Source organism: Psittacula echo, assembly GCF_963264785.1.
Source record: "Psittacula echo genome assembly, chromosome: 2".
Taxonomy (NCBI): domain Eukaryota; kingdom Metazoa; phylum Chordata; class Aves; order Psittaciformes; family Psittacidae; genus Psittacula; species Psittacula echo.
In genome coordinates this window covers 3586738-3612445 of record NC_137737.1, presented here as the reverse complement: position 1 = coordinate 3612445, position 25708 = coordinate 3586738, and the positions used below count along the sequence as shown (strand labels likewise).

General features: G+C 40.4%; 1 protein-coding gene across 1 annotated transcript in view; it reads right to left on the bottom strand.

Moving 5' to 3' along the window:
* Positions 1-24524, bottom strand: part of SUSD5 (sushi domain containing 5) — a gene marked incomplete at both ends in the record, with an annotated part of 36587 nt that extends 12063 nt beyond the window's left edge. Inside the window, 3 exons of the mRNA XM_080611466.1 lie at positions 5135-5253; positions 16117-16294; positions 24431-24524. Of these exons, the coding sequence (XP_080467592.1) occupies positions 5135-5253; positions 16117-16294; positions 24431-24524 (391 nt within the window). The remainder of the gene's footprint in view (positions 1-5134; positions 5254-16116; positions 16295-24430) is intronic.
* Between the last annotated feature and the right edge of the window lie 1184 nt (positions 24525-25708).

The window sequence follows — 25708 nt, the reverse complement described above, 5'->3', positions numbered from 1 at the left end:
GAGAAGCATCTTCAGAGAGCACCCGTGCTACTTTGCTAAAGTCTGCTTTTAAGACAGCATCAGCACAAGATGTTAGAAACAACATTTCCATTGACACCAGTTCACATCCAGGGTTTTCCATGGGCAGTAGTTCTGACAGTAAAGTTTTTTTCCAGTCTACTCTCTGCAAAAGCTCAGGCTTTCCTGCTTTTGCCCCAGGGACACTCTGCAAGATTCTTGTGAGTCCCAGCTGCAGCTTTTCCCATCATCTACTCACTTCAGACCCAGGCATAGGTAAATCCATGTTTATTTGGAAAGACGATGTATTTATGTTGCCGGTTGTTTGCCTTGTAGTGAAATGAAAATCCTACGATAAACATCCCCGCTCTGTGAAAGTCCTTTTGGATCAGGCTTTTAGAAATCGTCTGCTAGATCTTGCTGACCACTTCTCAGCCAGGTATGCTGAAAAACATCTGCCACTAATTGAAAGGATATGCTACCGAAGTCAAAGCCTTGAAGTCTGTTCTCCATAATGTACACATACATATATATACTGTCTAACACCTTCAGAAGTTAGTGGGAGTTATGCACACACACACACGCACTGACAGAAAAAACAAGCTCTTGAGGCTACACAAAGCTCAGTTTATGTACAGTCTTATGGAGGCTTGGCATCCAAGGAAGTGAGGAGCAGTTAGCAGCTAATGCCTTTCCTGTGAACTAGTGGGATGAATACAGATTGATGTGGATGAAAGGAGTAAAAAAAATATTGCTTCATAGTAGAGCATACTTCATTTATGTAGCTGCTTCCATCAGTACAAATGGAAGCCATACTCTGAGAGAAGTCTTGATCCCAAAGCTGCATATGATAATTATACATCAGAGGGTATTCTTATCTGTAAAGCCTTGCTTCTTAATTGTGTGGCCAGAGGAAGCAGAACAGTAACAATTAAATTAGTTAAATATGGCAAGCACTTTCAGAAAGAACATTGTAACCTACCAGGAAAGAAGAAACCTGAAAGGAGCTTTACTGTAAAAGCTAGCAACAGACGTGGTGACAGAGAATTATGAGATACTGAAAGAGAGATCTGACTGGTGTGTGGATAGAAAGAAAAGCAGAGATTTCAAAGGTATTAATGGATGGACACTATGGGGAACTTTTGACTCATATGAGACTTTGTTAGGTCTCATCATTGCTGTAGAGCATATTGAGTGACAGCTTGGACAAACAGAAGTGAAAGTTGGTACCCTGCAAAGACATACTGAAGTTCCTACATCCATTTTTCTGCTGTGCTTATCTGTGTAAAATGTAGAGGAATTTTCTGGGCTGCAGCATCTTATGGCTCCTTGTCCTACTGCAGTCTCAGTTGCTATGACAATTCCTGCTCAGCCTTTTGCCAGACCTGTGCTTTCTGGTACAGGTACAGCAGTACCACAGGGACAGCAGCTCATCAAACTGAGCCACTCCTGTGGACAGGCTTCAAGGTTTTTGTCTGCAGCTTTTGTACCAGGAGCTGGCAAAGCATGGCTTGTGTGGAACAACAGCCTGTGCTCAGTGCTTTCTTACTGCTGAAAAAAGGCAAACTGAAATACATACATAAGCCATCAAACTTTGATGGGTGGCTAGAGCCAGCAGTCATTTAACAAAGTCTGATTTGCATTTACACTCTACACACTACAAGTCACTGCCTATTTAGTTTTTCTATAGTGGCAGCAAATTAAAGCCTTATGGAATAGAGATCTTACTTGTTGCCTGTAAATATCAGTGGGTCACTGAAAGAAAGAACCAGGAGAATGTGGGACCTGTTAACAAAGAGATCTTTCCTTTGTTGCATTTAAAAAGCCGTAGAAGAAAGGGAACCAAGAGGATTACACACATATGAAGTTAAATGGCATGTGGTCCTACAAAAAAAGATTCATAGGGAAAATTCCAACTTTCTGTTTTTCTTGCTTTATCTCTTTTATACCTCAAGGCGTTTTCTTATGAGCTTTGATAGAAAACAAATACACGGTCTGTGTGCCAGATCTGACTTACTTGGTGATACTCAGTTTTCAGAATAGGCAGAATCTAATGTATTTTTAGGTAATTTTTGCACTCAGGGCTAAGAGAGAAACTTTCTGATCTCAGCAGATCCTGGGCTGCTATGGAATTGTCTTCCTGATCCTGATGTCTGCATAAAGCAGTTGTTTACAAGAAACAGAGACTGCGAAACCCATGGCTATACTCACAGCATTCATGGAACATTGCAGCTACGTCTTTCCCTGTCAAACATAACTCTCACTACCAACTCCCTGTCAAACATAACTCTTAGCATCAAAGACTGCTGTGATTCTTCTGTGGGTACAGAACAAAATCCATTTCAGAAGCTGAAAAAAAGGTATCTCTCTCTCTTTGAGATTCTTATTTGTAAAAGCCTGATTCTGTAAGCACACCCAGAGCTCTTGCTAGCATCTCACCACTGTGCTGGCTGTTGAGGCACACCAAGGTGTTTGCTTAAGCAATTCGACTGAACACATTAATGCACTAAATGTTAATTGATTAAAGATTAATTAGAAATCAAGGCCTAAGAAGGGAGTTTTATGTTGGTTTGTACTAGAAATTTCATGGCAGTTCAAGATGCCTTTCACACAACACTAAGAACTAACTGTTCTAAGACGGAATTGAGAAGAGCTGCTATCATCAAGTCAGTTTCTGAAGAAGACTGATGTGACTGTTCCCTCTCTGTCCTCAACGTGCCTGTTTGTCTGAGCCTTTGGCTGATCTCAGCCAAGTCTGACCAAGGCAAAGCTGCCGAGTGCCTGCTCATTTTGATGAGTTTAAAAGAGGTAAGAGCCAAAGCTAGGCATCTTTTCTATTGGGATGGGCATAAGTAGGACTCAGCCCTTACCTGTCCCCACAAGCAGAGCTGGCCAGGCAGGCAGCATTGCACATGGGTGGACAAAGCAGCATATTCGTAGGTTTAAGGCAGCCACAGCACATGCAGCCCTCAGTCCAGCCAGCCATGCCCAGACCCAGCAAGAAGCTGAGAGTGCCCTGAAGGTGGGGAGATAATGGGTGGAGGGTAAGAAATACTGGAGAATGAAGCAGATTAATTTCATATAGGACTGCAGATTATTGGTTGGATGAATATGGAAGAAATGAAAAGGCTTGTTGTTACTGTGAATGGGGACATAGGTCTCAGTATAAGGAACCTAGGATTTATCACGTTCGGCAGGGCAAACCAACTTGCTATTTGTACTTGATTTCAATACACAGGTCTTACCACTAATATATTACTGTGTTATAATTGAATTTGTATCAATTAAAAGCAATGTCCACTTTTCTAAAAGAAAAAAGCATACTGGAGAGGTTTCAAGTAAGAAACAACTCACTGATTGTAACTTAGACGTGTAGCCATTAGCCACATGTATAAAACAGGAAAGCAAATGTGCTGTTTGAGGCTGTGATGTAGGGTTTGCTGCTGCTGCTGCTTCTTACTGGATGTTTACTTCCCAAAACTAAAAGCGGCATCCCTGAGGTGGAGGGTGTTCTTTCGGTCAACTGCTTTGTGCTAGCTTGCGTTCATCTGTTACATTTGCATGTTAAAGCTATTTCCTTCCTGGATTTTGCTCTTTTCATACCCGCTACAGTCTAGGCTCTGCCACACAACTTTGCCTTAGCCTTTCTATTCAAACATCGATGATGCATCCACAGTTTTTTATATATTCAAATCAGAGGGGACCTTATTGTCATCAGAACTGTTTCAGTGTGTAAGGACTATTTGGGGAGCACATTGGCGTGAGCATCCCATTCTGTCATCAGGAAACTCCCTGCCTTGTACAAAATAAGTTGTTCATAACGGTCTCTCCTTCGCAAATGATCCGAATTTTCCCCTGCCGCAAGCAGTAACCAAATGCAAAGGGCAAAGACAATTCCTTTCCCAAGATTCAGCATCTACATGTAAGCTCAGATGCAGCAGGTGGAGATAGACAGGGGAGCACAAGGGCACAACGGGACAATAGTGGCTGGAGCAATGATTTCAGCATCCCACAGCTGTCCCACCCCCTGCAAGGTTTTTCTCGAGGGGGGGAGATGATGACAAAAGAGAGACTTAAAGGAAGACAATGAGAGAGTTCTGCAGATGTTTACAGGGAGCTGCTCCTACATGTGAGGAGCTGCATGGAAGAAAACACAACAGCGCTTGTGTGACAGCAGTAGCAACTGGGTGATGGAGCTGGCGCCGCTCATAGCAGCACGGAGCCTGGAGTTGATACCACGAGGTTCACTTTAGAGGATGGTCAAACCCTGACATTTTTGAATGACTGGGTGCACATCAAATAATGCATCACCTCTGCCACATTTCACTTAAATCATATTTTCATTCCCACTGCTGCCACTGACTATTGAAATGCCATCCTGTGTGGTGAACTTACTGTTTCTCAGTAAATGCCATCTGCTTGCCCCTGCTTTCCTTGGAAATGAGATACAAAACTTCCTGCCAACAACAACAATCAGTTCCAGGTGCTCCCAAACTTTTTTACACGATCCTGCCTACCAGTAACAATTTACTTTTGGCCTTGAGAATCCATCTTTGCTTGCGGGTTCTGGCATTTGAATATTGAAATGTCTAAGCATCTACGTAAATTGGAAATAACTTGGTTTTCAGACTCATCCATGACATACCAGAGTCCCTTGTGGGCTGGTCTACACTTGTTAACAGAAAAAAACCCAAACCAAAACTGAAATGAAGGCAATGAAGTTATTTGTATGTAAATGTTGTATACTGATACATACGCAACAGTGCGGTGTTTTGCAGTTTGGAGTCAGCTTTCTGAGTTACGTTCATTTACATGCTCAGTATGGGAGATGCTTCAGGCATCTCTGTTGCATCGGTGCCAGATATATTCCTTTCCATAAAGTTCTGTGAACACCAAAATGGGTTCTTCCAGATCAGTAGTGCTGTTTGAACTTGCTAAACTGCAGCAAAGACGACGGATAATGCAATTTGTTTTCTGCAACCAATGTCTTTGCAGCAGTTGGCTCACTTAGTGGGTGACTATAAAGATTTATTCCTTAACATTCTCTCTTTGCTTCTCAGCAGTAGAAAAATCTAAGGCAAAATCTGTTGCAACCAGCGATGACTGTGAATTATTTTAATAGTATATCAGTGCTGACCTTCATCCTTTACACAAAAAGCATCATAATGGTCATTCACAAAGGGATCGGTTTCAATTTTTACATCAATGGCTTTCACGCTCTGCTGTTTGCTGCCCGTCTTTCTGCATATAATTGTCCTAAAATAAAGAAGAAGAAGAAAAAAAAGTAATCAGAAATCTTCCGGAGCTGTACATGCAGGTGACATTTGGAGATCTTTTATCACAGTAGCCAGGCTTCAGCCTCAGCTGAACTGTTTAAGAGTTGTCACAAAAGGCATGAGTGTGGGAAGAGCTGTGAAAAACGCTAAAGGAGAATAAGAAGTAATTCAAAAAATGTCTGCTGGAGATCAGTTCAAGGCATAGGAAGCAATAAAGTGTGTTTATCTTATCATATTCTATGGTTCTATATTCTCTGATACTTCTAAGCATCAGATGAAGTCCCAGAGTATTTTAGGTCACATTCTGCTCTCACATTCCAGCAATACAAATTGCCACCAATGGCACCTGGATAAAAATGAACAAAAACCTCAAGATTTGATCCAAAAATAAATCATTAGCATTTTGCATCAAAAGACCATTAAGTTTGCATATGGAACTGCTCAAAAGCTAACACAGGCAAGCTCAGAAAATTCATCTTGAGTTCTTGGAAGAAAAACTGCTAATTTTTTTTGACAGTAATTTCCAACCTTTGTGTAAACCCCATTACTTCTGGTTTGGTACTCAGCAATACCTAATCCATCCTGCTGCCCTTTGTAGGCTTGAACAAAGGTAATAGATCTGTATTTCATTTTACAACTCCATAGATGCTAAACGTGAAGGAAGCTATTAGTAATTATGTCTTCTCTGAGCTGTGCTGGCTGCTTAAACCTAACAAATAGAAGACAGATTGTTGTAGAAAACACTGGTTTTACTGTTACACTAAAGGTTACAAAGGCTGGGAAAGCAAATTCAGCCCAAATTTTTGCAGCTGGATATTAATGGTGTGGGGTTTATTTTTTATGGACAGCCAGGTTTGTAGAAGCATTGCAGGGTCAGCTATTCTGGTGAAAGCAAGACAAAAATGCTTTCTACAGAGGAATCCTTCCAGTGGAAGAAATTTATCATTGTGTATTGTGCAATGGCTGAGCTAATTTTGCCATCAGTTCCACACTCAGTTTGGGGAATAAAATCAATGTTGCCCGTGGAAAATATCTAGTGGAAGCCCAGTATTTGATCATGTACTTAAATACTGTGTCACAACTGATTTACACGAGTGGGCTGAATTATGTCTGTGCAGACCATTTTCATTCTGGCGTGTGTTAGCTTTTGAGCAGTTAAATACACTACTTTCGTGTTCTTTTAGTGTAAACAAACAAAAGCAACATGAAACAAGCCATATGATGGTGGTCGCGCATGTGTACCAGAATGGTTCCTACCCCACTTCTGCCCTGGAAAACAACATGGTGACATCCCCTACTGAAAGCTCCTTTATGATTTCAAATCATATGTTTCTTTTGTAAGAAAAACACCCCTTGATTTTTTTTGGGGGGTTGATTGATTGAAGAACAATATTGTCCATACAGGTTTAAAATTAAGTCCTTTCAGAATTTAATGCATTTAAAGCCCGAGTCCTCTAAGTCAGTAGTAATCAGGCACCTGGACAAAAGTGACCTGATCAGTTCAGATGACTGAGAGAATCAGCCATCAAGTAGAATGTTTTTGTATGTATTCTCATATTATTGCACTAGGTCTTACAGGGCCTAGGTGAATGAAACAGCTTTGTCTCCTTTCAAAAAGTTACTAACCAACTTTAATCTTGCCAGTTACTCACTTAGGCACTTGGATCAGTTATGCCTTGCAGCGCTGAGCAGACACATACTGACAGGTCTTTAGAACTCCGTACCTTTTGTCTGTAATTGTGTACTGAAGACTTCAGTCTCTTTTAAGAAACAAACACTAACAGAGATTGTTGCCATCATGTAATTCTGGTCTCTGAAAATCAGCCCACATTCCCTCCTGTGCTCAATCAAGGGAACCACTTCTGAAAACCGTATCATGAATTTTCTGATTTCTAATTCTAATTTCTACACAAGATATTTTGCTTCTCTCCAAAGCACTGTCATTTCTTTATCATTTCTTCAGTAGGCTAAAAAGTTATCTGTGGGTGATGCATCTTTAGCGTCGTCAGCTCATCTCCAAAACAGGATACGTACCTCACATGTATGAGTGTGTATTTGAAAAGCAAGTTTTTCTTACTTTTTTATCCCAAGTATTACAAGTTTGTAATTGATGGGATATATTGATTAGTGTGTTAATTTTAAGAGCATTTCTTAGCTGCTATCCAATGAGATCAAACTTACATAGGTTTATCTTGCATGTAATTTTGTCATTACACATAAATAAAGGCTGTAAATGACATTAAGAGTTTTAAAATGTATTTCTCACTAAACTAAGTCTCCTGTGATGAGAGAAATCATGTCTTGTACACCTATAAATAATAGAAAAAATATAGTCTATTTAATGTCTCTCATTCCTCCTTTTTGTCAGTGGTTTCCTACTACAAGCTCAGTCTTACAAGCTTTAAACATCTTCAGGAAGCTGTTATTACTGCTGCTGAAAGGAGCTTCCAGAGTGCTCAGCATTTCTGAATAGTGGGTGTAAGGATCAGACCTGCAATGGCATTGGCATAGGAATAATCTCTTTGCAGTCACTCCAGCACTCCAGGTATGACTGAAAATATACAATAAGAGTCTCTTTTCTTTGAGTTCTTGGGGGGGGGGTATAGGTTTCCCAAAATCCTAAAATGTTAGGTTTTCATCTGTAATTACAGATTAAATACATACGTAGAGCTTTGTCTCAGTTCTAAAACGTAGATTCTGATGCTTTTAACTTTCTTACATTTTTCATTTGAAGACTGGAAAAAGGCTATCAGTTCAGAATTCAACATATTTGAACATTTCTTCAGCAGCAATGTTGCCATGCTGAAATAAGAAACAAAACATCATGTATTTTTCCTGCTCTTTCTAGCACCCTCCAGAGCGGTTGGGGAAATACATTGCCTGGTTTGTTTCTTTCCTATCTTGAATAGTTGCACTGGGGCATGCATCATAGTTGAGAGAATGACACAAACTCTGTATTTTTCTTAAGGATACACCCACCTACTCAGTCATTTAGAAAAATGTAGTCATGCGGGGAATTTTATTCCTGTTATTGTTGCTTTCATGTAATAATTGAACTTAGACTTGTTCATTACTCAGCATACACTGTGATCTGATGCTTAGAGCAGCATAATGCATGATTTTGTACCCTGTATGTAAGAAACGGATGCAATTTCATTTTTTCTTCTAAGGAGGTCTCTTATGAAAGTAGACATGCTCAGAAGAAACGTACTGAGTTCAAACTGCTGGTCATGCATAATAATCCTCTGTATTTAATATGCATCTGCATGAAAGATGAAACGTCCATGCATCCCTGAAAATGACTCTTCCACAGCTATGAACTCACAATCTCAGCATAGAAATCAGACATACTACCGCTACAGACTCTGTAAGTCCCGTATACTATCATTAAGGAAAAAATATAGTGGGGAAAGGAGGGGTTTTAGTGGTGTTGACAACACCCACTGCTCTCTGATGGAAAGGGAGAGGGTGTCTTGATGGTGTCTCCTTTGGTTCCTTGAAAAGCCAAGCCAAAAAGTACTGAGAATCTTCTCAGTCCACTGCCACCCAGCCTAGGAGAACAACGTGCTTCATGATGCCTCTTCTCCTCTCACGTGAGTAAACACAGAGCACTGTGTTGAACCTCGGCTTAATTCCTGCTGTATGATATGACTCATCCAACAAAGAACAATTAACAGTCCTCCTTCTGTACCTACCCCAAAAGAGCGAGCAAAGGTTGGCTATACTGATCATTGTTTTCCCTGTGCCATGGCTCACATATTGCACTGATCATGTTCACACATGATGAGCAGATGTAATATATAGCGCAATAAGGTACGAACCAGACTCCCCAGAAGCCTTCAACTTGGGTAACACGGGTTAAATTTTTTCTAATATATTATGAACCAATGAGTAATTGGTATATTTTGCACTTCTAATTCTTCCGTTCAAAGGAGGAAATAGCAGAAAAGCTGGCAGGAATAGCATTCATTTCGCAATATGCCATAATATGCCATTATGTAATATATTTTATTAAATATATCATAATGATATATCAAGCCATGGTAATGCTACCTAATTTTATATATTGCATATATGCATGGATAATAAAGATATATATACCAAACACATAATATATATATATAAATTATAATTTTGTTTTTAGTAGTATCCACTGGTACTTCTACTTTCTAAGATAATTATATAGCAATTTTATAATACTTGAAAACTTTTCTGTAAACTGAAGTTAAAACATATGGAGTTAGCAGCTGAGTTTATGTGACATGGTGTGATCCATCAGCACAGAAACCAGTATGTGGGACTGGGATGTTTAGTTGTCACTACTTTATCTGCCAGTTGATTGTAAGTTTTGTAGTCTGAGTCGATAAATACACTGAGTCAGAGTGGTCTTATGACATTTATTCATAGCAGTATGAACTTGCATATGAATATATTCTACTCAGAACATCATCAACAATGTGTTATCTGAGGGACTGTAAAAGTCTGGTTCACAACATAATATAACAAACCTTCCCCTAGTTAGAAAGGTAAAAGCTTCATCACTTCTCTTAGTCACGATAAACCCTTAGCATCCTATGCTGATTTTTTTCCTGGGTCAGCTTTACCACTTGTGTTTCAGTAACGAGGTAAGAGAAAAAGAAATCAGGAGTCTGGAAGCCAAACGAGAGGATTTTTATTCTTAGTCTTTCCCTTCCATAGTTTGGGAAACTGCAAATTATAAAGCTGGCTCTGATGAGGAAAAACATATAAATGACATGTTCACAATCACCAAAGGGAAGAAAATTTCCCCGAAAAGTCATGAACGGGAGCACAGGTGAGCTTTGGAAAGTCCATTGACAGGGAACTATAGAGGCTAATTTTGGCTGGATGTGACCCAAAGAAAGCAGCTGCTAAGTGTGACATGAAGACATTCCAACAGCAATACTGCCACTGGAAATGTCAAAAGGAGGTCTTACCAAGGCAGAGCCAATATCCTTTAGTCTTAAAAATATACACCAAAATGCAGCCTTTTGTGCTTAAAATTTTACATATGACTACTGAAATAGTAAGGCCTCTGTTCATTAAATAAATATGTCCCATTCATGCAGATTTTCATACTGTAGCCTAGTATGGAAGATTTTATATAGTCATCTTACTATAATATTGGTATATAAATATAATTTGAGCATTCTTAGTTCATGTAGAGTAGAGTCTTGTTGCTTCCTGGCCTGGACTAGTTGGGTGCTCAAAGACATGTCAAGTGTCACTAGAAAGCTGGTTTTACCTGATTTAATTTTATGGGCTCTAGTTTAATTTATGGCTTTCATCAGAGATGTTACTGATTAGTTACCAAGGGCTTAATAAAACCTCCAAAATATTTGCTTTTACAAAGAAACTCAATTCTTAGACAAAAGGCTTTCAGAGAGGACAAAACATGACAGAGATTCTTTAAAAAGGACAAAATATGTGGAGTTCTTTTGAAAATTAGAAAATAAACCTCATTAGAACTAACTGGCAAGTTAAAATCCTGGCATTAGTCACTCCTGTGCACATGCTAAGGGTAAGTCTTTCTTAACCTGCTTCTGTCTTCATGTTGTGAGGCTAAACAAAGTGATCACCTTCAATCATTTCTGATGAGAGAGGAGCTTTCTTAGACTGATCCTAGCCTGAACTCATACCTCCTGAGCTTGGATGCCCAGAATTACATTGTACTGGTACAGGAGGTGTCTCATCAGTGCCTTGTTCAAGTCCTTCAGTACTGCCCCTCTCTCCTGGAAGAAGTGCTGGATGTCTGCCTTTTCCAAGTGAACTGCTAGTTCAGGGAAGAAATTCTTATTAGTATATATAATACTTTCTATATTATTATTCCTGTTAGTATACATAATACTTTATATAGTACTGTTACATTGAACCCCATTTCTGTTATTCCATCTCTGAAGTCAGGCTTACCTTCCTGTTCAATACTGTGATTTTCCTTGGTCTTAAGAATGAGTTCTAGCATTAACTAATTTCACTATCATACCCCTACCTTTTGTGCCAAAGTTTTGCTGAAGCCCTCAAAGTTTGTTAAAAAACTCTCTCCCAGTAAAAATACAATTTGAAAGTGTGAGTCCCAGCTAAGTAAATGGCTACTCTACAGTTTACAGATGGTGTTTTGGGTCCTTGTCCTAGAAAATACATCAGAAACGTATTTTCAGTTCTTGGGTTGTGTGTTTCACAAGGGCCATGGCTGTCATCCTTTGCCCATGCTGTCCTCCCAGGTTGTGCCAAGAAAGATTCACATCCCCTGCAGATCTGATGCAAAGTGGCTCATGCTCCATTCCTTGGAGCAAACTGGCCATCTCTATACAGTAAATTCAAGTCTCTTGACTGACCTTCATGTAGAAACCCATATTCCTGAAACACTTTGGGTTTTTTTCTGTACGAGACTTTCTGCAACGATTGACAAGAACCAGGGAGAAGGCAAAGTCATCTTCTAGCAGAGCATGACACTGTGTGTGGGCTGTGGGACTGGAGTTTGTGACATGAAGGCATTTCAGAGTGCAAGACCTCCTCAGACATTTTCATAAGCCATTTTAGCATCTTGAATTGGACCGTGTCCTGTTAGCTCTGTCTGGATTTTTCTCTTGAAGGGAATTAATTGACTTACCTCATACACATGTCTGGGAGCAAATTCATATGCATTATCATCAGGCAGCAGACCACAGCCTTGATACAAAACAGAGAACTCACCAAACTGACATATCGTTAGGACTGCTTCTCTGCAAATAAGCAAGTGGGCCTGTTATAGCATGTACACCTGGACAGACTTCATGCAAATCCAAGGGTTTGCACACACAGATGAGAGGACTGGCAAGGGTTAGTGACTTGGATTGCTGTTTCCTTGGATATTCCTTGGATTCATTCCTTGGATATTTCTGTTTTCTTTCCCAAGAAATGTGCTGTTATTACCCTATTGCCAGGTGCTGGGCAAGTCCCACGCAGTAGGCAGAAAAAGAAATAGGTAGTCTTGTGAGATTTCATTTCTGAGTCTTATTATTACATTTCCCACTGGTGTCATCTGCAATGAGGGCCCTGTTGAGTTTGACACTGTAGGAGCGTTCAGTAGGATTCAGTGCAAAACCTAAAGAACTAACAAAAGGAAGGAAAAATAAAGATGAAGTAATTTTCCTAGCAGCAAACATCTGGTCTGTGGTCAGCCAAGAAAAGAACTCAAGTCTTCTGACTCCCACAGCAAGGCTTATTCTAGCTGACTGCTTGCTTACTCCAGAGTTATCCCCTCCGAAATAAATCCTCCAGGGACTGGGTAGGAACCAGCCCAGGGCAATTTCATACAAAGGAATGGGTTGACAGCCCTGCAGGAGGTCTATCATAGACCAGAAAGTCTATGCAGAGCTTCAGATCTCTTACAGAAGGGATACATGACTTCATTCTTTTGTAGACAAATAAGCAGTGGGAGAAAGCTTTTCAGTCCTAGGAAAGTGATGGAAATTTGTAAATTTGCTATGAATATCTCAATACAAGCTGTTGATTACAATTGTGGATTAAAATTTCTAAAACAAATAGCTGCTTTCTAACATTCTGAGCACAAAATATTAAATCATATGAAAAATTGGGTCATGTTCACTTTCCAAATCAAAAAACCCCCAGAAATGAACAGAAGACCCTATGAGATCTGATGCCCAGTGCTGGAGGACTTGACACAAGGTTTTCCAGTACAACATCTGAATTCAAAAGATAGCAGAGAACTCTGCCACCTTTTTTCATTTAGATTCTGGCACATCGCTTGCTGGTTTGACTGACTCACTTGTCTGACATGCAAATAAGTCCTAAGAATGTGATTTTTAGTATAAATAGCTATTAGGGCTCATCTGACAAGCGAGACCTGCCTAATGACATTTCATTTCCTGGAATGTAACAATGTGTTATGCTTTATAAGTTACACGTCAGGACTGACTGGTAAATGGTGTTCTTCTGGGCTGCTGGAAGAAGTTATCTCTTATCCTCTTACCTCTATTTACTTGTCAGTGGCTCTTCTTTAAAAGTTCCCAAGCCCTTGGACCTGTCAGCAACCTCCTGTAAGAACAGCCCTGAACCTTCCATTGGGTTGGTCTGAACAACTGGAAGTGGAAGACAAAGCCATCCCCTTACGCCTGTGAAAGAGGTTCTGTCCCAGGCTGCTCAAACCACAAAACCACCCAGTTTATTGTCTCTTTGGATTGGCTGGCAGGGTTCTATTTGTTTAAGCAATTTCCATCCTACATTAGTTGAACTGAATCATATTTGTTGAGACCTGATGCTTGGGGGGACTGAAATGGGCTAGAAATCTCAACATGAGCATCTCCAGCAGCAGATTGCTGTCTGCTTCCACCAGCAGCACTCTCTGCCGAATGATGCTTTTTAACACCCTAACTATTAGCTGTTTGCTCACCCTGTTCAATTCTCACTTAAAACAGAGAAGAGATGAGCACCTGTACCAGCTAAGGAGGCAACAGTCACCGCAATGGGTCATTAAGAAGTAGGTTGAAGTGAGCTGGGCGGCACAGCCTTGTTGGATCCAACAGAGGATGTCCCATTATAATCTCAAAATCTTTGCATACTTACAAATGGATCCATATTTACATACAAGTCATGAGAAATTTGACAGTCACCCAAACTGGGCTAGTTCTTCAGAACAGATTCTCTTCTTTGCTCATATAAAAGGTATAGCCCAGAGAGCAGGCAGTATAAATATGATCACACTGACTCAGTCCAACTGAGGCACAGTGATGTGGCAGGAGAAACTCCCACGGGTTTCCAGGCCCTGATTTGGCTGCAAAAATAATAATAATGACACAACAGCCAACAGTGATGGACATATTTACTAGGAGTGGGATTGTATTTATTCACTAGGACCATAAAATGGACATATTTACTAGGAGTGGGATTGTATTTATTCACTAGGACCATAAAATAGCCATCAGAAGTGAACAAATCACTGACTTGTGCTGGAAAATTGATCTAGGGGTAAAAAAGCCCTTACATCTCTGCTAGAGCTCTTGTTCAGTTTTCAGTCTTATGTCAGCAAATCTGCAACACTATAATGAATTCGCTCACGTAGCTTGTTTGTGTTTACTTCTACTGCCAATGTCTAATCCATTTTTCCTCAGGGGAAAGATTAGGATACTTTCCAGGCATCAAACAAATAAACCAAAGTGCATTCTTCCTGAAATTAGGAACTTCTTTTATCATGTTCCCTCCTATTCATCTCCTTTCTGATGTACATGGTCCAAGAGGATATGGGGGAATGCTAGACTAAAGCTCTGTGATCTGCACTGGATGCCAGTCAGCTGCTGGGAGGAATCCAAGGGTTTAGATTCAACCTGGACAGTCCTAAATAGTTTTGGACCTGGCAGACGTGGGGAGGTCACTTCTCATTCAAAGATGTGGAGATCCATCAACATGAATAACACAGGTGTGCCCAGGGAAGAGTCCTTTGGTTTGGGAATAATTTTCACTACTTCTGCATCTTTCTGAGCTTGACTTCTCTGCAACTGGCTTAGAGAAAAACAACCTTAGGGTTTAGATCACCATCTTACATCCTGAGGGATTCCTGTTTTGGTTTAATGACCAAAGGTACATACAAATAAATGTTCAAATAGTTTTTCACCTGGGATAACAAAAAAAAGGATCACTGAAACCTGTTGGTTTTGCTTGGTGTTGTTTAAATACCACCTTTCATTAAGAGCAGCAATTTTCTGTCCTTTGGAAACTTTATCACTAAAAATACGCAAACAGCAATGCTTGCTTAAATAACTGACAACTGCCACAAAATCCAGTCATACAGTAAAGTTCGGGAACTTGGAAACAGTGTCTTGGTAAAACAAAACCTTATCACCATTGAATGTGGACAGAGATTAGATATTGCCTTCTAACTCATAGGAACTTTGTACAGCATCTCAAGGGGAAGAAAGGCTGTGGCTGGTAAGCCTTCTGAAGGAAAAATCCAAGAGAGAAGGGGCGTCAGATCTACTCATGCTTCTTCTGGACAATTCCTGTATGGTCCCAGCTTCAGTGACACAAGACATTCCTGCCAACCCTCAGCTCCTCCATTTGCTGTTTGTTTCATTTTTCATTTAATTTTCTGTGACTTGGTCTCTTTCTTTGTCAAATCTGAAGCCTGTCAATGTGTTCCTGAGGCGTGCTATGAAGACTTCAACTCCACAAGAGATGAGCACCTCAACTAACACAATTTAGCACATCGAGTGACAATATCAGTTCACTGGTGAGCTTCCTCAACAACCTCTCTACCACGTGTGTTATCATAGCCAAGTACATCTAAAGTCATACCTATCTGAACATGCCTATTGTCTGTTCAGATGTGTAAATGCCTGCGACAGATATGTGGTTTCCATGAGAAGCTCAGTTTGCTCGATATTGTCACTCGATGTGCTGAATTGTGTTAGTTGAGGTGCTCATCTCTTCTGGAGTTGAAGTCTTCATAGCACGCCTCAGGAACACATTAGAAGCTCAGTTTGCTGAGCTTCTAATGGAGAAGGAAGTAACTGAGTCATTGTGGGCACTGACACTAACCCCAGCACTGTGCCCTCAGCCTGCAAGCTCCTTTAGGGCTTGGCACCCCGCTGCAGGCCAGGTGAAAAGGAACCACAACATCATTTAGAAAGAAAGAGGAAGAGAAAATTGCTTCAGATGTGTGAAATATCTGAGAGACTGATACATATTTGTGTCCCTGCAATATTAGCTATACAAAATTGGTTCTGTGGGGAGAGAGGCATATTTAGCTCTATGGCATGGTGCTTGAACAGCCAGTGTTCAATGTTCTTAGTGAAGGAGGACTCAGGAGGGGTTAGGCTGTTGTCCTTACCCAGCAGAGCCACCGTCGAGCCATCCCGTGGAGCAGCCAGCAAAAGAACAGTCCAGAACAGCCCTTTTCAATTCTTCTGCAGTTGCTAAGCGAGCATTCAGGTCAACGCAAGCTTTCTTAGCTTCAGCTAAATCCAGACCCTGAGAGTTGTTCTTGGACTGAAGTGCAAACACTTTCCCTGCAGCACCAAGAAAGGACATGTCATGGCATTGTACCCATCTCATATCCAACAGAAGTATTGCAGATTATTACCAAATGAAGCTTTTTGGCTTTTTACCGAGTTCATTTTAATGAGCATCCTACTTCTTGGAATGAATAATTTTATCAAGACTGTAAGTACTTTTGTCTTAACTTTTCTTTTAGTATTGTTCAACAGAAGAGCAAATATCGCTAAGCCCCTATTCATTCCTATCTCATACGAGAAATTAGTCTTGCCTGTATAGGTCTGTGCCCAAGATCTGGAGAGAGAAAGCATGACACTACCTCATATGCACGCATATAGTCAAAGCCAAAATATCTCCTGTAGGCTATAACCCTGGAATTCATCACTAAGCATTTTACAGTTACATTTCTAACAACTACATCTATAAGTACAAATCTAAAAGGCAGTATTGCAACGCAGGCTTTCATGTCAGAAACAGATTGATACCTACTCTCTAAAATCTAAATGATGTAATTCTGTGGCAACTTGTGCCTAAATGACACCGCAAAGACACTTTGTTTTCACATCCTTCTGGAAAGACAGATTCTCTTTTTTTTTCTCTTAATGGAAGACTCTTTTGAATGAGCAGGAGAACATATTCAGCAAAACTCTTGTGTTACTTATATTTTTAGTTCAGTTTATTTTACTTTAACACTGAAAGCTGTAAGGGTGAAAGATGGAGGTTTTGGCAAATGGGAACAGGGCAGTTGGGGTTTTGGCAATGAAGCTTGAGAAATTACTGGGTTATGGAATAAACACATTAGCTGGATGTCTCCGGGAAAGGAAATACATAAAGTTTACAGTGCTGACACTTCAATGGCTGTATCTTCTTTCTGAAGGTAGCATCCCTCAGAATACTTGCCAAATTTCAAAGGTACAGATTGGGGTTGCTTGCAGGTGCAGGAAGACAACTTTTAAACACTGTTCAGTCAATACATGCCTGGAAACACTTATGTCTTACTTCAAAAGTAGATTAGTGGTAGTGGGTATATGAACGCATAGCTTCCAGCACATACCAAGTGTTCATGATGTAGCTAACTTCACACTCATAGGATATATTGACCAGTATCATGAATCCTTCAGCCTGATTCAGCCTGATTCTGTACTAAATGCCACCCCTATTACATATTATTACAATAAATCAATAAATCTGAATCGAATCCTAAATACAGGGAACTCACACAGCTCTGTCTGTGACAGCTTTCTGCTCCCACCTGTGCACGGTTTAACCCACTTGAACAATCACAGTCCTTACAGCCAAAAATGTGAAGTTTCTGTCAAGTTAACATGTCATTTACGTTTACATTATCTAGTTAGCACAGATGGGTCCAGAAGATTCCTACTTCAGTGGGAATTCTGCATCGTACAGTAGGAAGTTGTCCTGGCTTGGGCAGATAGCAACTTAAATAAGCATTCAAGCAGTGATGAGAAGGGACAGAAATCCAGAGTGATTTTCTCAGGGAGTTAACAGTAGCTAACAAGGAATTGCAACCCAGAAGCACAGATGGGTGTCCTAACCACAGGACTACATTGTCTCTTGATTCTCAATGATAAATAAAACCATGAACTGTAAGTAGGACAGGAGAGTTTACATAGAGCAGTGTAAAAAAGCAAGCCTCTAAAGTCCTAAGTACCAAAATACAGGATTCTTTGCAAAATGTCTTAAATAACGCACATGCGACTAACAAAGGCTGCTGTTTCCAAATCCATGAACAGAGGAAGTGAAGTACGCATGTTGTAGGCAGAAAGATAATACAAGCAGAAATCTGATGGTTTTAAACAACCATTCTTAAGTTGTGGAACAGCTTCTGTTTGTAAAGGTAAGCAGGGATGAAGGGTAATCCTTTACTGAGGCTTTGCCCCATATAAAAACTCGTCCACACATTCCACATTTCACCATTTGACTGTCAGGATTGACATGCATCATCAAAGAGATACAGGGCAAGTTTGTGTAGCATCTGACTTAAATCATAAATGTTACCTTGACATGGCAGTAACCCTGATTTTCCAGCTATCAGTATTTCAGATAGAAGACTCTAAAAAAGGAAAATCATTAATGATTGAGTTCCATCTAGATATAATTAGAAGAAATTAAGGTAATCATTTAGTGTTTGAACCAGTAAATAACAATTACATTTTTAGGAGATTTTAGCTAGCCAAGACTAAGGATTGAGATTCCTTAACTACTGTTCCGTGTTTGCCAGCACTTAAGATAAATTACCTTTCTACTAGAAACTACAAAGATACTGATTCAAAACAGAGTTTCATCCTTCAAAAAGATATCTGGGATGTCCAAATTATGTAGACAAACGGGTTTTAGGGTAAGCTAGGAAGGACTTAATGGCTGAGAAAATTACAGTGGACTGCTTCATAGGAAATTCTGGTTAGCCAGAAGCGGATGATGAAGGCTGACCTGCTTACCAGAGCAACCTGAGAATCTTCTCCAAAGCTTTAGATGCTCAGTGGCTATCTGCCCGGTTTTAAATGTGTCATCCGGTATTGCCTAATTTCTTACTTAGAAAATATCAGTTCACTTATTGGACGCTTGACCAATGGAATAGCTGGATCCCTGTATCCTGAGCTGTGTCACATTACAGAGCGGCATTTACAGGGAGAAAATAAAGGAGACATGCTAACACAGTAAAAGGAAAAACACAGAAGTACATCAAACCAGGAAATCCCTTTAAATAAGACTATAACACTGGAACTGAACCTGCATCTTACAGTGGCATGGCTAACATGCTTGAGATATTAACGTACTGAATTTTTTCACTTTCTATCCCAAAAGTGCTGTCATTTTCAAGCTGGAGATCTAAGGATGCTTGTTAAATATTTTTGTAATTTTTATTACTGCTAGTTCTAATTAAAGGGTTTAAAAAATATATCACATACTTGATATCACAGTCATTTTGAGTACTGGGGTTGTGAAAAGTTCTTTCTAGCACATTATGCTCTTTCTCTCTAGCACATGGCAGCGTGGAGTAGTTGAAATCAGTTTTCTCTGTGAGATAGCATCAAGAAATGTATTGTCATTCTCTTTAAATATGCAGTTTTAAATAGGAGACTGTTCCATATTTCTGCAAGGCACAGGAGGAAGGATCATGTCTTTGTGCTTATTTGCGTGAAGAATGTATTATGCCTTTGGTTGTGGTACCTTTGAAGAGCCACCATATTTGAGCTCCCTCCCAACTCTCTCCCTTCCTTTCTATCCCGTATCATGTTTCCCATAATGTGAGGATGAGGCAGGTGTTGTGGAAATTTGTTCCCAAAATTCTATGCACTTTTCTGAAGCCTTCTTAAATAAAGCCAGTCCCTTTGGTTTCAAGATCAAGCTAAAAATCCATGCAAAGTAGTCTCTCAGGAGACTTAATGCACATCTTGAGTTCAGCAGGTTCAGAATGAAAAATGTCCTTTTTACAGTAAGTTTCTTCAGGTTTCCCTTTGAAAACAGTGAAAAAGTTTTAACTTCCATGGTAAGACATAAATGGTAAAACATAGTTTTTCCAACTGTTAATTAACAGCTGGATTCACAGCTCTGAAGAGAAATGCACACTTGAAACAAAGAAGAGTCTTTCTGTAGTAAGTAGCCTGTATTATATCGCTGGCCTCTACCACCACCTGATCACTACTACTACAAAATATTTATTCTATTTTTATATATTTTTATAAATATATATTTTATATGTTTTAAATATTTTTATTATTGTTTAGCACTAAAACTTTGTAATCAAGCACTAGGGGAACATAGCTTTTACTTAACCCCGATATATTCCGATTGAAAACATACCCATAGAAGCACAGATCTCAGGGCTTCTAGGATTAATTTTTATCACCTTGCTTAATTCCTGCATAACCAGGCTGTAGATTTCCCCCAGTAATTCCACCATCGAGTCCAAAACCTCACGGTTGAACTAGTGTGTGTCTTTTCAAAAGGCATCCAGTCATGATTCAGTGACTCCAAGTAACAGAGAATTTACAGCACGCTTTGTAGCAAACTGTTCCAATGGTTCATTACTTTCACTCCGCCTTATTTCCAGTATCAAATCCTGCAAAACTCAGCTTCTAACAACTGGACCTTTTGATGCTTTTGAGACTGAAGAGCTTTCTACAATCAGATACATGGAAGCGCGAAAAAGGGACTCTTCAAGAATAAAAGCAGTGCAAGCCCTGTTTCTTCATACTTTTAGGAATCTTAGTGGAATTAGCAGAATTTTCTCTGTTACCAAGACAACATAATTTGGCTAATTTATTCTACTACAGTAACAGATACAAGAAGAAATTCTCCTGCAGCATACAGGCACGGTTCAGAGCTCACTGAAATGAGTTCAGAGTTCTTCATGTCTTCAGCAGGATTTGCATCATGCTTGAAGAAACCTAGAACTGCATAACCAAATACACTTTGAAGTACAAATGTCTCCACAAGTAATATAAAATGAAAGCACTTTGAAAGGCACGGCCATTGTGCTGGTCTCATGACAAGATACTAGGTCAAAGGACAGAACCTAATCAGTTCTATCTGAACTAATAGATAATAAATGTGGTGAAAGATGGGCAAATGAGGAGTCTAATTTCTTTTTACTTAAATGGCAAAATCTTCCAATTGAGGTAAAAGAGAGCAGAGGAAGGGCAGCTCACTTCTGTACTTCAAGAGCAATACAATCTTCATTTCAATGGTTGTGTGTAACAAAAGCCTTGATTGTAATAGTAATTTCCAGTAAATCTGCAAAATTACAAGCAGAGATTCGGGTAATTACCAGTTCTGCTGCTCATTCATGAATGTAGAGTTTATTTCTGTGAGAGACTAAAGTAATGATGTCATATTCGATTCAAAGCACTTAAAATATTACATCATCAGGAAAACAGCAAAACTGGGAGGTCACCTTTTAACTGCTCCTCAGCTAAATGCAGGTTGACCTTAAACTTTATTTTTGCTTCATGCTTTAGGATCAAGTAGTTGGGATGGTTTGCGTGTTTGGTTTTGCATCATAAAAGAATACATGCTATTTGCAGGTGGGAGCCTCCAGTCCTTACACACCTGCTGCTCAAATGCAAGTGTCCAGACAGAAGAAGTACATTTTCTTCTTTCTTACAAGAAAAGGTGCAAAGCAAGCTAAAGGAAAGAATATAGTAGGATTTTTTCCTACCTTTGACATCAGACATGTCTGGTTCTAGGTCAGAAGTATGTACTTCGGATCCTCACCTAATTGTGCCTAGCTTTCTGCATTCAGGATCCTTCCATTTGCAACCTCTGCAGTCACTCTACATAGTCACTACCAGTTGACTGGCTTGACCTATACATCTACCATAGAACCCAAATTCAGGCAAGTGACCAACTCCACTTTGGAACAACGAGTGAAGTTTGCAATTAGCACATTTATTCAAATCAAGAGTGTCTTAATAAGGCAGATAAATGGCCATCATTCTCTCCTGACATGCTAAGTCTCAGAGCAAGTACTCTGCAGAAACATATGGTTCACACTTATGGGTATTTTAGCAGCTGTGAAAAGACAAAAGAGTGAGTCAAAAACTACAAGAAGGAAGCAGAGGTGATTCCTGTGCAGGATACAAGAAGCTGCATCCTTGTTCTCCTATTCCAGTGCAAATGCAAAGGACTTAACCCTGCATTTGCATGGATATAATTGAGACCCATCACGATAACCTGTATTATCCTCCAGTAACTGCACTAACACTAATGGCACACTATGGTACGTCAGAGCAGGAACAAGCCCTTGAGAAGCCTTATGTCCGGCTGACCTCAACCTAAATAGCTATAAGCAAGCACATTTCAATGGTAAAAAACCTGCAAAACGAAACAAAGCCATCTTTTATTTCACCATTTACCTTGATCTGTCTGGAGTCTGTCTGCACTACAGCAATATGTGCTGTGGCAAATACTAGCCAAAAGAGATCAATTAAGCTTTGAGGCTTTACATCTTCACCAGACCTTGATGGTCTCCAGTTTCATTGCCTGCTCTCTGTCATTATTTGTGTGCGAGATGATAATAAAGTTAAGTCTTCCTCAGGGAAATACATTGCAATCAGCTTCAGAGGTTTGCCTCTAACAGGGGCCAGTCTGAATTTCACAGGGTTTTTACAAGGTGAATTCAAAATCCCTTCAGCAGATTGCAAATCAGCCACTTAGTTTCAGTTAAAACTAGCAAATACACACATACATGTGTCACCCAGGATGGTCCTTTGGCACTTAAGACAGATTTGCATGTATTAGAGTAGCACAATTGTCTTTTCACCTACAAGTTGAACAAATGAGAGGGTGGTTTCCTATCTGAATCAGGCCAGAATCTCTTATAAAGAACGTATTAGCCCTGTTTCATACTGTCAGATCTTCTCAAACATGTAAAGTAAATGTAGGAGTAAATTTTAAAGTTCACATCATGTTTTCTTCAGTATCAATGTATAATACGCCAGGTAGTTTACAGGACAGTGTTACAGCTGTCTGCTGGAATATTAATACCAGGAAAACACGCTGAAGAGCACGTTAATGAGGACTTGCACGTTTTTCACAATGATACTTAAAAGTTACATGAAAATGGGAAGCACACTATTATAGTGCTGATCTACAACTGTAATATACTTCAGAGATTCTAACCCTTACTTATAATCGCTGTACCATGTGTGAATTCAATATGAACAAACTCTTGAATGCCAACTAAAAACTGCCATGAACTCTGACATAAGGCAATCTACAACATACTTTTCCCTTTCTTTTTTAGAGGATGGCTGTTTAGGAGCCGAGAATATGCCATTAATCCTATAGAAGCAATACAGATCAGTCTGTGCTCTTGAAAAGGTAAGGGAATTCTTCAGATGTAACATTATTAGCAAGAGAAATTACTTATTCCTGTCCTGTCCCTACCTATGCTCAGTGGAGAGCCCTCTTTCATGGGTATGCATTGCTTTTTAGTTCATTTCAGAGGCATTTTACTAGGGAAGGAGGATTTCCTAAGAGCAGAGTTGCAGTTTTGCCTCCTGCAACACAGCACAGTTGCCGGACCCATTCATTTCCCTTTATTCTTAATGAAAAGTTCTTTTCTTCACATTTACAAGACAGGGTTCTGTTCTATAAAGGGTATTTTAAGCAAGGTGGTAGCAACATACAGGCGAGATTCACTTTCCCCCTTTGCCATACTTTCTCATCAGCTGACACAAATTTAGGTTAAAGAAGAAAAATATTCTGAGAACAAAAAGAAGAGGTTTCTTATTGTCCTGTCATGTTTAAGATCTCTGCAATAATACAGCAGACATGGATGGTAAAGGATTAGTGCGTTGAAGTAAAAACACCATGAGACCAAGCATAAATCTATCGCAGCTGTGAGAGTGAAGAAGTGGCCATTCAGCATTGCTCTACCAGGGAAAGACAGAGTTGTCTCAAAAAGAAGCTGTGTTTTTGCGGAGGCAAATTGGTCATCATTACTACAGCCTCAATCATTAAAAGGCTACTGGAAACTTGCAGCTATTTGGGATTATTGTCAAGGATAAGGTCCGGTTTCAGAGTAACCGGTAGCTGGTGCTTCAACCAAATCCATGTCCTGATCACATCCCTCAGCAGTGAAGTGCAGATGAAACTTGTGCAGAAAGGTGAGCAGTCACCTTCAGTGTGTGTGGTACTAAGCAGAATAGGTTACAAAAGCCCTTGACTTCTTGTTTTCCCTCCTCAAGTACCTGCCTGTATAAATCGATGTTGGGGGGCATCTGAAGCGGGCAGATGGGGAAGTGCTTTGGGGAAAAAATACTTTTCATTATAGAGCTCTCCTAAAACATAGCTGAGTCTTCTAATTTGTGTTCTGGCTTTGCCCCATTATTATTTCCTCTGGAAAAGTTCACTCTCCTGTCGTTTTGTTGTAATAAAATAATCTTATCCTTCTGGGATCTTATTTCCTTTCTCTGCTTAACCCCAGGGTATTTGCAGAGTCTCGAAACACTCTGAATCAGACATTTCCTAACCCAAACTTGGGCGTGTATTTAAGTTTCTTATGAAAAAAAAAAGAAGTTTGGGTTTGTTGGTTTGGGGTTTTTTTATGCAATAACACATTTCAACAGATAGCTCTCATTCTAGCCACAGCAATCCCAGCCCACACTGAACAGGGAACTCACCATCAGCCTGAACAGAGATGATCTGAAGGATGAAGAAGGCAGATCCCACGCCCTGGAGAAAGGTGAGAGAGAACCTCTGAGAGCCTGAAGCCATTGCCCTGCTTGCGAAGCCCTCAGCTGCAGGAGGTTGGCTGCCAAAGCTTTTCCTCTCTCTTCCTCTGCACTTTCGCAGCGGGGTCCGCGGTGATGATTCCAAGGAGCACTTTCCCTCGGCAGGAGCCTGCATCTTGGGTTTGCACTGAAGGCGGGAGGGGTGGAAAAAGAAAGAGGGAGGGAGAGAGGAATCCTTGGCTTGGCTGATGTGAAGGGGAGGGGAAGGGGGGGGGGGGGGATGATGTCCAGCCAGCCGGGTTTGGGGAGAGGCTTTATCCAGCCTAGTCTGCAGGGCAGTGCATGCAAAGAGCTGGTGTGAAAAGTCACATTGCCCTGTTAGTGAATACCTAATGGAGCACGGTGTAAGCAATGTAAAAGCCAAGAGGGAGTGAAGAGGGGCAGGGGGGGAAGGACAAGGAGTAGAAGAAACCCCTGGCTGAGAGGAGAAGGGCAGCTAGGTAGCTGATGCTGGTACGTGGTGAGTTTGTGGGTTTAGCTGTGCCTCTCTGGAGGGATGTTCCGATGTGGGGAGTGTTTTCTCTTCTGCAATATGAAATCAGGCAGTGGTGCTGCTGAGGGCTGTAGGTCAGGGCTGCTGCAGCAAGTCTTCAGGTAAAGGGGACAAACGGCACAGGACCGTGGTGGCTGAGCCTCCCTGAGGATCAGGATTGGGATGGGTTAATCCTGCTGTTTCAGATCCCAGGTTCGGGATGGGCATAAGGAACTGAAGGTTGAAGTGGGAGTCTGTCAGTTGGTCTCTGTCAACACTCCTGGACAAGCTGAATGGTGCTGGTCAAGTCTGAACTCTGAAAGCAGCTGATGAAGGGAGTTTCCAGCTCCCACTAGCACTTAACAGCACTGACATCTGTCCCTTGTTCTCATTCATCCTATATTTGTCCCAACGCAGCTCAAAACAAACCCCCACAATAAGAGGAAACATATTGGTAGTGATGCCAGGGTTTATTTCGCTGAATAAATAAACGGAATAGTTTTGTGTTGCTGTTGGAACGGAGCAGGACCCAGAAATGCTGTTTGCATGTTCCCATCCATTTCTGCTTTTATTTCAGCTTCTTAACATTTTTTCCCTTCGAAATTTGAAGCTGGGGATAAAAAAAAAAAGGAATAAAAATGCTAAATCTGCTCGAAACCCTGAGCCACCAGAACAGGAGTGAGGACCTGACCCAC